This window comes from Polyodon spathula, chromosome 11 (assembly GCF_017654505.1).
Source record: "Polyodon spathula isolate WHYD16114869_AA chromosome 11, ASM1765450v1, whole genome shotgun sequence".
In the NCBI taxonomy this organism is placed as follows: Eukaryota; Metazoa; Chordata; class Actinopteri; order Acipenseriformes; family Polyodontidae; genus Polyodon; species Polyodon spathula.
This window is the reverse complement of record NC_054544.1, coordinates 11019555-11032826: the sequence shown is the minus strand read 5'-3', so window position 1 is coordinate 11032826 and position 13272 is coordinate 11019555. Positions and strand designations below refer to the sequence as shown.

The 13272-nt window shown below is 36.8% G+C and overlaps 1 protein-coding gene across 4 annotated transcripts in view; it reads right to left on the bottom strand.

The window, feature by feature from the left end:
• LOC121323650 (protein TANC1-like) overlaps positions 1–13272 on the bottom strand; it is a 136896-nt gene that overhangs the window by 12993 nt on the left and 110631 nt on the right. For all 4 annotated transcript variants that reach the window (XM_041264828.1, XM_041264831.1, XM_041264827.1 and 1 more), the window contains 6 exons: positions 10786–11393; positions 7038–7146; positions 6760–6882; positions 2301–2537; positions 1890–2075; positions 1476–1554 (listed from right to left, as the gene is read on the bottom strand). In XM_041264828.1, coding sequence (XP_041120762.1) covers positions 1476–1554; positions 1890–2075; positions 2301–2537; positions 6760–6882; positions 7038–7146; positions 10786–11393 — 1342 coding nt within the window. The remainder of the gene's footprint in view (positions 1–1475; positions 1555–1889; positions 2076–2300; positions 2538–6759; positions 6883–7037; positions 7147–10785; positions 11394–13272) is intronic.

Genomic DNA, 13272 nt, shown 5'->3' with positions numbered 1-13272 from the left:
TCCCAATCCCAGGTCTCAGCAACCATTATCAATAATAATTATAATACTGGCTATATTAATAGGCAGAAAAGGTACTGTGAATGATGAAACACTGTAACACCCTTGTGGTTGAATGAATTTGAAATTTAAATGCATAACAGGTCAATATTTAGTTTATTTTTCTTCTCTCGTACTCCTCTTCTCACCTGCCTTTAAACCCCACTTCCCTGACACCGGCATATGTCTACAGAAGCGGAAACACATTATTAACACTGTCATTGCTATTCCAATTGCCATGGCTGCCTTTTAAAGTGGTGCAATTCACTAAAATCCACACTGCAACCCCTGACTGCGTCCACTACCGCCTACCCAAGTCCATTAGCCAGTTCCTCATCTGTGTTGCTGATGAAACTTTTAAAAGACATGAACCACTTGATGTGCTATCTATCTAAGGGGGAGCTTAACAAAATCTATAATCTGGTTTTGAAGTTAATGAAAAAAAAAAACTAAAAGATAAAGCATGCATGACTTGGTCCTAAAATAACTGCAAGCAGGCTTAAAACTGGTAGCAAAGATCAATCTGATAGGATCAGTGACTATAATCTTACTCTGAGGAACCACACACTACATCAAGCAGAAAACAAAACTGAACTTCTAAGGCTAGAACCACTTAAAAACAAGTTGTACAAATGGCTTGGCACATGGGTGGAAAAATGGCACATGGCATATATTTCATATACCGGTAGATACATGCAAGATTTTGCTGGTTTAAGAAATATTGAACACAGCAAGATAATGGCAAGGAGGGACATACATGACATGGACTTCTAGTGGGATTTGAGTGTTCAGTTAAACCAACACGACAATGTGAAGCGCTAGTTAATAAAAAGGAGAAGGCACTGGAGCACGGCGACTGGAAGGTTAATGCAAAATGATACAGTCTGCATCCAGCTAAGTTCATGGTCTGGTCAGACTGCTTACAGGGACATAAAAAAGGCATTGCTGAGCAGTGCAAAGAAATTACAGCAAGTCTAACGACCTTGTGCTGTGCAGAAAGGTCAAGATCAAGTTATTATCTTCAGCACAGGTACAAGACTTGCAAAGGCAAATAATCCATGTTGATAGATGTTCTAAGAGCCAAGTAGACTCTCATTGAACCACTTGAGATATTCATAAGGTATACTTCACAAACAAATTACTACATTCATTTTAATAAAAGGTATTAACTAAATGTAAAATCAAAGAATAAACCTGCGGCCCTTATAATGGCTAATTTTCTAAAGTGGGTTCAAAACAGGAAAGTGTGGTTGTGTCAAATTTGCCCTAAGCAGACAGTGGTCCGTATCACAAAACCAGCAGAGTTGGCACTGGGCCCTTCTACGGGAGACTGAACAAGAGGATTCACTGTCCTTTCCTGCCTGCCAATCCAGCACCTTTCATAAGCACCAAAACAGTTGTGCTAAACTCAAGAATAACTAAACCCTAAAGTACAGTACCTGTTTCTCCCCACAGTGTATCACATCCATCAATTTCCACAGCATGTTCATTATCCAAAGCCAGCAATCTTCTAACAACCTGTGAAACACGATACAACAAGAAATAGGATGAGCTAGATTGAGGTTGAAAAATGATCAACAAAGAAGAAAAAATAACTATATTATTCAACAAAGTAGAAACTGTATTGATTCAATCACTTACAAGTGTTAAAGTGATTTAATCTTAATAACTCAGTATTCACACATCACAACCTACCTCGATCTAGCCACTCAAGCATCATATGCCAATAAGATAGACAAAATAATATTAAGCATTCCCAGCCTTGTATACATAAAACCTTTGGATCATCTAGCACTTCAACATGCAATGCTATGAACATGTACTGCATGTAATTAATAAACTCTATACCGAACCTGCATGTGTCCCATACTGGAAGCTGCAATCAAGGCTTGTTGAAGCGCTTTGTTTTTCACAGAAGAGTTCTGCTGCTGGATGTCAGGCGCCCAGTCAGTCTCCAGCAGGAGGTCAATGATATCAGGATAACCTCTTAAGGCAGCATGAACCAAAGCACACTGGCCACTCTTGTCTACATGATCAGCCTGCATGATAAGCGATTTAAATTAGATAACTATGCAAGTAAAAATGCTCATGTACTGAAGCCTTGCAGTGTGATGTAAAGGTGCAACACTTGTGGGACACTCTTCAGGTGTTTTACTGATACACACAAAACCAGGGGCTGCAGAGATCCGCCATTCAGACATGGGCAATATGATTCTACAATTAACACAATTATCCTGGCTATATAAAACAGTGATCCGTCTTACCTTTGCTCCCTTCTTGCAGAGCATATTCACTATGTGAGTGTGACCTGCGGCTGCCGCGAAGCAGAGGGGGGTCATGCCGTGCTCCGAGACGCTGTCCACAGCAGCCCCGTACTCCAAGAGCAGGCTGGCCATCTCCTGATGGCCCAGGTGGGACTGAACACACACAACTGGGGCGTTATTCAACACCTCTGTCCTGTAGTTTACATTGGCTCCTCCCAGCATCAATAGACGACTCACCTGAAATGCATGTAAGAATACGTATGCAAACAGACTGTGTATAATAAGAGAAGGAAAAAAAATAGGTTTACTCTTACCATGCAACACCATAGAAAAACAAAGTAAAAACAAACAGCATGTGACCTTCTATCTCCTGAGAAGAAGTACACACTATCGAACCAGCAGAGTGACGCACAGTGTACAAGACAGCGGCAATTCAGTTGCAACATTCTGGCCATATTGAGCTGCTGTTTTTAATAAAAGCCACACTCAAGTAAGATGAACTTATTCCTGCCCTTTGGCTTCAATCTTCCCTCTTTGTAGATCAGTGATTATTGAGCTCAGGCTTTTATACATCCACTCGTAGCTCCCCCAGATTTCAGCTCTGCTGCGGACATTGTTCTGGAACAATCTAATCTCGCCACACTGACAGATGGGACTATTCTATTTTTTGTAGTGTCAAAATTAACTCAAACAGGGCTCATCAATGACAGAAAGTCACTTTTTGCACAGGTAAAAAATAAAGAAATACACATTATTAATTAGTCATTTAGCAGACACTTTTATCCAAAGCGACTTACAGAGACTACGTGGTGAACTATGCTGCTGCAGAGTCACTTACAATAGGACCTTGGTTTTACATCTCATCTGAAGGATGGAGCACAAGGAGGTTAAGTGACTTGCTCAAGGTCACACACACAATGAGTCAGTGGCTGAGCTGGGATGAACCAGGAACCTCCTAGTAACAAGCCCCTTTCTTTAACCACTGGACCACCAAGCTTTTCTGAAATAACTTTAATATTCTAAAAGCAAACAGTATACCCACGACACAGTATATTTTAAGAAACCTGTTTTTATGAATACATTTTATAATGTATTATCGCTACACTAAATTATTTTATTTTTCTCTACACCATACTGTATGGTGCACCTGGACATGCAGGTCCACTTCTAAAATGACTGAACTTCGTTTCTGTGAAAAAAAAAAAATAAAAAAAAATTAAAGGTTGAAGATCAGTGCAAGGGGTATGATTGTCATGAGTACCGGCATTAATTATTTCCATTATAGTCTTACTTCAATTAAAAACATACATAGAGAACATGTTTCTGAAAAACCTGTAAACAATGTGTCTGACAGTCGGAGATTATTATTATTATTAGTATTATTATTATTATTATTATTATTATTATGATGATGCAGGAATCCAAGGTATTACAAACGCCCTGATTTTGTTATTAGCATGTCAGAAAAAAAACAAAAAACAATGTCCTTTTAGCTCAAAGGAAGAATACATCACCAACTCAATAATTCCTGCACAAGCCCGAGGACAACTCGTTTCAGTATTTGCTTATTTTCATTCATAATACAGTAGCCAGGCACAGCAACGCCTGAATCAATCTGCCTTAACAAAAAAATTAATAAAAATAAAATCCTTAAACTGCCTCCGTGATTAAAGTGACCTTTTGTTTATTAAATTACTAATAATCTAGGCAGCCATCTTAATTATTTAATGCCATATATTTCAAGAGAATGATACCGAAAAGACTATGGTACAATGAATAGCGAACCACAACTTACATTAATTAGACAGGCTGAACAAATCTTCCTAATACTTTCAATTACAGCATTAATGGCCTTTTCTAACAAATTAATGATCATATCTTGGGAACTGTGTAAGATGTAGGCCTAGTGTCTCATAATGACATTCAGATTTACATTAAACTATCATTCCTTAGTGGAATTGCGTGTTAACTACAGTATTCTAGATTTCCCCATATTTATATACCATACACATTTTACCTCCCTCCTTGCTGCTGTGTCACCCTCTGATCTAGAATCACATTCTATTGAAACTACCATCCTCAGCAGGAGAATATATTATCATCTGCCAGCTCCATCGACGCGTAGGGGAGGCAAAACAGAAATTCAAACACAACATCTATAGAGAATGGGCACCATTAGTTCATACGGTATCACATTTTTGGAAAAAAAAAAAAAACAACACTTCAAAAACTATTTAAAAGCTGCATTTTTAAACTAACAATGGTTTTTTGGGGTTTTTTTGAGCGAATGCAGGATTGTGTCAAGAAAAACATGTCCAGTAATTGTTCTAGCCCTAGCCCTGTGTAAATGTTGTTGCTCAGAGAAGTTAAATTAATCACAGTGACACTGTTGACACTGTCTCTTCAGTTAGGCGTACTGATTTATCTGAGAGCTAAATCAATTACTGCATTAAATGAGAGAACCAAACACAAACGAATAAACTGACACCACTGTATCCATTAGTATTGCTGCATCTGGTAGCATGTATACTGAGCATCGAAAGAAACGTATCACTTATTTATTTATATTTGAGCATCAAAAGAAACTTATCACTTATATTTGAATACAATTCACTAGATGTGATCAAAAAATAACAAACTCTCTTTAAGAGCAGGTGCAGTGACTTTTTATTGTGCTGATTAACAATTGACATAACAAAGATGCTGCAAAATGATCTGCCGATCTTGCGCAGGTGTTGTGTCTCTTGGTCTCCCAGTTCGTGGCCTGTCATTCATTGACAGAGTGTGTCTGGTTATACCGTCTCGCCAGGTTTGATATTGCTGGTGTGAGCACCCAAGACGGCAAGCCACAGTACACTGCCTTAGTATAGCCTCCAACGTGCTGTTTGCATGAATGCGCTGCTCTCTTGACAGACATGGCATATTGTTTTTTTATGAGATTTTATTCAAGCTTGCAATTCAATGACTGAAATCACTCCATATCCAGTGTCCAATCAACTGTCTCACTAATTAGGTGATTAAGTGCAAGGATGAGTGATCGAGTGATTAAAACACACACATTTTGTCAATGTCCATCAATTATATACCTTATTTTTTTCAAAAATAAATGCGTTATAATAGTGATGTTTCTTTTGATGCTCGGTACATATCAACAAATAAGCTCCAGAACAGAATGTGCACGAACCCTACTCTGCAATGACTTTATAGTTGTCATCTGTTCTTATCTGTACTGGACAGATAATTCTGTGTCTTCTACAGTTATCTTCAAATAACAGAAACAACATAGATCAGCAGAATTATAAAAACTGTTGATATATATATATATAATATATATATATATATATATATATATATATATATATATATATATATATATATATAAAAAAATTTACCACTGAGCAATATGCATTAGAGCACAGTCTTTATATGGTCTGTACATTTCTATGCTCATCTATATTAGGAATGAATACTCAGCACCAGGTTGAAAATATATTTTGAGGAATGTAAACTATGCAACACAGACATGCCTATATTGAATCACTGTACTGTGTATGATTATTTTTTCTTCTAAACGAATACACAATTTGTACTAAATAGGATAATACTGATTCTATCAGAAAAAATTGTAGTTTTTTTTCTTCTCTTACATCTTCTCACAAGGTGAACATTTTCTAACCTCTTTCAAAATGTGTTATCATTCAACACTTTTATAAAAGAATAGATCTCATTAACTGATTAAAGAGAACAGGCGTAACTGTATTAGACCATGTACTGCTATAAAGAAGGTTAACACAACTGCACTTCTTAATTTGAGTAGACTAAAGCACTTCTTCCAGTTTAGACAATATTTCCTGACTATTAAAAGGACACATGCATCTGCAAAGTCTATTATTACTTGCATTAGATCTGAAAGACATTGCTGGTATTAGTCATTGCAGTGCAATTTGCCATGTACATTTGTTCTTTTTTAAAGCTTTACTATTAAAAAAAAAACAGGAATCCTAAAATGTGTTATTAGGTTGGAATTCTGGCTACCGATATTATAAAAATTGATTCATTTCAGCACGTTTCAGTTTCATTTCCACCTCAATGGGGCTTTAGCGTTTGTGAATCACCATGAAAAAAAACAGCAAACGAATTAGCTAAACCATTATGAACCCTAACTACCTGGCAACCAAAATATGTGAATGCAGTTTCTGAAACCAGACTATCCACATTTCTTTCATAGAAACTGATTTCACATGGTTTTAGAAAAATGCATTTGCTCTGGGTGAATTAGCAGCTTCCAGACATTATAGATTTTGAGCATTTTAAGTCCTCAGTAGGGGCTACTACCCAGTTGGTATGCAAAACTAAGCAACTATTAGGAACAAATTTGGTATATTATGTATAACATTAGGCTTTTAATATAAAAAAAATACATGTTAGGTTTGAGACGTCTAACAAAGGTATAATCTACCTTCACATTTGGAGTATAAAGGTTCCTTAATGAAGCCAAGGCAGCAGATAGTCCATCCGTGCTGTAGCTTATCCACAGAGCCTGAAGGACACTGGATGAAACGCCAGTCTTTTTGCTGTGACCCTGTAGGAAAGAAAAACAGACTGACAGTTACCAGTAATCACACAGAATCTTTGTTGAATTGAAGAACATTACAATGGGCAGTCACACCTTGAAAATGGAACAATCAAGGAAAGTAGAAACTTATCATCATCACCCATCAAACAAAACTCTCCCACCTTAAAAATGTGTGCTTTTAAGATATGGTGACCAAGTTCCATTGTCTGCTGACGGTTTAATTTCCCTTCTTGGCGTGAAAGCATAAATGCCATGAGAGCATGTCCACTCCTGTTCAAACCAAGTTGAAAGGGAACAAAAATGGAAAACATACAATAAATACAAGCAAGTGCACATCATCTTATTTCACTTATACACTGAGTCTACGAATCACTTGCATCAGCCAAGGCAGATCTGGTATTTTCAATCCAGGAATGCTTATTTTAGTTAATAATTTCTTGAATCAGCAATGTGTAAGAAACAGCTGCAGCATATACAAACACACACACACTATGATAACCATATGCACCCCCTATATATCTCCAGAATATGATAATTCTCAATAACTTATGCTAAATGTTAATACCAAGTTTAATGACAATTAGATAGGTGCTTTTCAGATATACTGTATGGAATGTGACAGAGTAAGTATGCATGTGTCTATCGTACAGTATATCCCCTTCGCATTTGGAAAAGTAATTAATTGCAAAGCTTGTATAATGCTTGTTAGTTCTAATAAAAACTGTTGTATTTTCGGTAAAAGGCTACCTACAGTTATGTACAGAATCTTCACTGTGTACCAGTATAAAAATAGCGTGGCTGAAATGAAGGACAGACACACTCCCGAGAAGTGGAGTGGTCTTATTTAAGACCTGCACAGCATGACTTCTCTCTTGTTTTACTTCCTTACAGTGTTAATGCCACTTTCGAGTTTCAAAAACAAAATAAGTCACAGATTAAACTAGTTCTGCTTTCTTTATTAACTCTTTTCGGTCTTTTTTAACCTGATACTGGGGTTTTTTTCTAGTCTTTAAAAACGAGGGTATTTCTCTGTTGTGGTTTAAGCTGATTTTATACTTTTTGCCCATGAAGACATATTTTTTTTAACAATGTTTGCTGACTACTGAATCAAGATGAGTGCATTACCACATTAATGATTCATCCTGTCCTATTCCTCATCTGTTTAATGCCGTCTAGACTGTCTCATAATGCCAACAATGATCATGCTCGAAGTAAACACAGCAAGTGTATTATTCTTTGCAGTTATAGCTGATTGTGGTGTTAGTTAACTTAGAAGTTCATCAAAGGGCCATGCATGAATGCTAGGTCTTTGATCTTGGCCGAACCATTCAATTAAAATACTAACTGTTCGTGCTTCACTTTAAATCTACTAAACTTTAATTAAAATAAATGTCACACTTTCAATTATTTTCATCCAAACATTGGAAGGTTTTCTACATCTGTGAAATATGGACATTATTGAAGCAGGTGTTTAGAAGCAGCTTGCATTATACCAATAATGCACCAATAATGACATCTGAATAATAGTCTTAACAAACCTCATTATAACTATGGCAATTAGATAGATAGACAGATAGATAGATAGATAGATAGATAGATAGATAGATAGATAGATAGATAGATAGATAGACACAAACAAAACATGAATAGGTCATATTAAAAAAAATAATACACATACATAACAAAAATATTAGTGCATTTCACAAAAAAATCTTCCTGGCAGTCAGAATTTTATTAGAAGACACACAGATTACATTTTAATATTTTAGATGACTGCATGCAAATTTAAATTTACACAAGCTTTCCTTTCCAATAAAAAAAAAGCTGTCACATCGTTAGCCTCTCGTGCATTTCAACTGAAATTGCTCATAGAGGTCTAAACATTTTTTAAATGTCAAAATGTGAAACCTATTTAAAACTGTTTAAATACTCCACATCCACACCACAGCCATCCAGGTGGTGGAAATGATCGTGGTGGTGACGCTTCCTTGGAGGTGTTCGAGCCTCGGGCGATCACGGCTGGATGGCCCCATGCCATATTTCAAACTAGGCAGCGGAGCAACGCTTGTGAAACTTTGGCTGCTGGATCGTCCCATCAACCGGCCCCGGAAAGGGCGAAGGGACTCGTGCATTTCAACTGAAATTGCTCATAGAGGTCTAAACATTTTTTAAATGTCAAAATGTGAAACCTATTTAAAACTGTTTAAATACTCCATACACCATCTCTGCCATAGTTTTGCATTTCGACCAATCATGCCCATGCCATATTAGCTATTAGATCAATATTTTGCAGCCAAATACGTATAACATCTGTTAATTAAAAATATTTTAAAAAATAATCAATACCCTGTTTTGTTAGACAATAATAGAAAAAAACACACCCCTATTGAGCATAATCTACTTATACAAGACCATTGCCCAAGACAGCATGCAGTGATGTTCGTGTCATAGCAACAGCATCAAGGATTCAGTATGCTGGCAGACTGTAAATTGAACAGAAGGTTTTCAACATTAAATAGGGCCTGTGCTTTCCTGGCAATTTGGAATTTCCCACTATATTTTAAATGAATAATAAATCACTGTTTCATTTAAATAAAATGTATTTTACATTTGAAGTTACTACAGTATGTAGCACAGTGCAGTATTCGTGAGCAAGGTGTATTCTATGCATGCTTTAAATTCCTTTAATGGGTTTTACCTGGCATTCTCATTCTGATCATAAGCTCACAAATACAAAAAGCTGGAAGGCTCTATAAAAACATACAACATTATAGTTGCATGGAACTTCAAGGATGGGCCATGCAAACTCCCACTGCAACAAAGTCGCTATCTTTTATAACCCCAGAGTAACTTCAATGTCATGGCCATTCAAATAAATAATCAATCAGAGGGTTTAAAAGCCCTATTATGTCTACTTAACCCGTCACACCAAGACAGAGCCGCTTTAGGGACACAAAGACACTGGCATGCTCCAACTTTGTGATCCTTGGGCAGCAAAAAAAAACAAAAAACTTACCTAATCCCTTTCTTAAAAAAGTTGTTGGTATTTGACAAGCCCTAGTCAGATTTTCCTACACTTTCTTACAGCATGAATTCTCTTGACTAGTGATATTTAGAGTGCTGTATGTACCAAAAACCATTCTCAAATACCAAAGAACCCTATTAAATTAGCCTCTGAATAATGTTTAATATAAATATCCCTGCCTGTAGATTGCATCTATCCCTGTTTAAGATATATTCCATTTTGGGTGATCCATGTTAAAATGAACTGACAGCTACTGACTGGCACAGAGGATAAGGTTAGGCAGCCATGGTGCCCCTGCCAGACAGGACTTACTCCATCCTGTGTCCATCCCCCTGGAATTTCTTCAAAGTGTGGAAGATGGAAAAATGACCACTCTGCTTTTCTTCTGTAATTTCCAATGTATACTACTATATGGTATACGTGTGTTTCGATGAGTAATTACTGCTTTTTTAAATCTTAATGGGTTCACCCTTGTTTTGTTTTTCTTGTAATGAAAAATGAAACCACGCCTCCATGCCTCCCCTCAGGGTCATAACTCTATTAGTAAAATGAGAGCAGCTCCTTCAAACCCAAATAGGACTGTCAACAACCCACCCAAGCGCACACTTAACATATCAAAACACAACAAAGCAGTGGTGCACACTTGTGGCTCTTCCAATTCATTTCAGTCCAGGACATTGTTCCAACCACGTCCTAAATTAGTGAATTGAGACTAGATGATCAACTGACCAATTAAGAACCTTATTGGAACAAGATCCTGCAAAGAAACACACAGAGTGAGTATCACTGCCATTATGAAAAGTACACAAGCATGCAGTCTGTGGAATCTCAGAGTGTCTACAGTACTATTTATTATTCAGTGGAAGTCTACCAAGAGTACTTACCGTGGGTCACAGAGGAAGTCTGTGCTTTCGCCATCCGATCGCCAGACTAGCCACTCGCGGAAAGAAGGGTGGCAAAACATGTGTGTCTTGTCCCTCCTTTTGATCAAAAAACACGAAAGCCCTTCCATTCGTTGCTGAAAGTCCTCCCAATCCAGCCCGCCATTCAAAGAGCCTGCAGTAATGGCCTGAAAGATCTGCTCATCTGTCATTGGGTGCAGGGATGCCAATGTCACATTGAGGATAGGCAGAGTTCTTTCAAAGGCAGAGTTGGTGATGAACTTCATGTTGCACTGGAGCAGATACAGCTCAGACAGGGACACTGGTACCACCTTGTAGCTGGCACTCTTTATTACCAGGTGGCCCTTTTCGAAAAGGTCAAGGGTCAGCTTCAAGTACAGGTAGGAGCCCTGGCTGCGTGTTATCAAGTGGCTACTCACCTTGCCCACAGTGACGGGGTCTGCTTTACCATTCAGAGATATGTTGTTTAGTATTTCCTTACTGTTATTGATTCGATACTGGATGTACGAATTGAGATCAGTGTTGATATCTTTGTTCTCTGGGAAGTCATCTAAAGAAAACTTGAAGAATGGCAGCAAGCTGGTAATTTCCTGTTAAAATAAATACATTAAAAAAAGTTCTGCTTTACAACTTTGCTTCATTTAAACCCTTCCAAGTCAAGGTGATTATTTATTTAATTTTTTTAAAATTTAAAACAATTACAGAATCCCATAGGGGGAAACACAGTTGCATTGAAACTTTTAACATTGAATTAGGGGTGTGCAGAATACTTATTGTCTTTTAAATGTATTAAAAAATTGGCAGGTTTCCAATAAATCCTTTCATAACGTGTTGATTTTAAAAACAAAAAAGCTCTCTCCCTCACGTACCAATTAATGGCAATTAACTTCCGCACTTCCTAGTGTTTTAAAAGCTAACTCATCCCGGGCTCTGACTGTCATAGTGGTGTACAGAGGCTGTAAACAGTACTTATGATAAAATAGAGTACAAGTAATGAGTATTCGGCACACTCCTAATTGAAATTACTTTCAAGTTACAAATGAAGAACCATTACAGGTCTCATACATATTTGGTCTATCAGCTAATGGTGCAATTAATTTACAGTATGATTATGGTTTTTGGTCTTAAGGAAACATAAAGCTCAATCTTAGCTCAGAAACTCGCAAATTGGCCAATTCTTTTGACCCTCAAACTGTATAGCCAGATGTTAAAAAGATTCCACTGGGAATTATGTCATCTCATGTGGATTATAGCTAGGTAAAAATCTAACAAATATACTTTAAAAAATACATTAAAAAAGGTGGTGTCAAAATGAGCAAACATCTTATCACGCACAGTAGGCAGCTTTTTTAAGGGCCTCTAACTTACTAAAATATCTGACAGATTTGTTTCCTTCTGTTTTGTCTAAATCTAAAATCTAGCCTGTATAATCTAGCCAGGCAATGATTACACAGCATACTCTTTGTACAATCACAACAACTCACACCCAATTACCCATGCATTCAGCACAACCTCAACCCGTCGATGGGTCAGGCTTTTGTGGTTCCCCTGAATAGTAAGATCTGTTCTGCACATTTCCATAGTAACTACAGCACTGAGAAACCCAGTCTTCTTCAAAACAGCAAAGTTCATTTTAGTTTACAACTGTGGTACTGTTCAGCAGAATCATACCAGCCTGGCTTTGTAAAACACACACAAGAATCCTTTTCTGGACAGCATTAAAGGTCATAACAAATGCAAACGTTTAATCAGATCTAGACAGGTGGCTTTCAATACCCTTCAATAGTACATGGTATTTCTATTTTATTTCTTTCGAAAAAGACATAAGACAAGAAACACTGTTAATACGCTCTCTCAAATAAGACCTAGACTATGAGAACAAGGCCATCCGAATTGATTACTGAATCTCCACCTTTAGATTTGTAGCACTGTTGAGGCAGTCGTTTTATACACCTCCTGCACCTCTTTTGTGACACCTACCTCTTGTATATTACCTTATCAAACACACCACAGCATAGTATATACAATACCATTACACAAGTACACTTGGTTCTCTCAAAAATCATAAAAATATATATTTCTAAAATGGGAGTACTATAATAATAATAATAATAATAATAATAATAATAATAATAATAATAATAATAATAATGCTCTCCTTAAACAGCTAAATAATGGAATACAAAGGAAGTCATGAGCCAGTAAGAAGAATGCTTTGCAGGTCTTTGATACAAATGCTGAACCTTAAAACATACTTTTTCTTCTTTTTTTTAATCTATTCAATAGGTTTCTTGATATCCGTGATTGTTCTTTGGCTAAACAGATAAGAACAAGTTGCTGGACTACCTAGTAGTGTCTATTGTATTAAAAGTATGTTTTAAACATTTACAGTTTTTGATTGCCTCAAGTTTTTCTATTATTCGCACATTCTGTGCCTTTACTACTTCATATTTGGTAAAATGATTAATT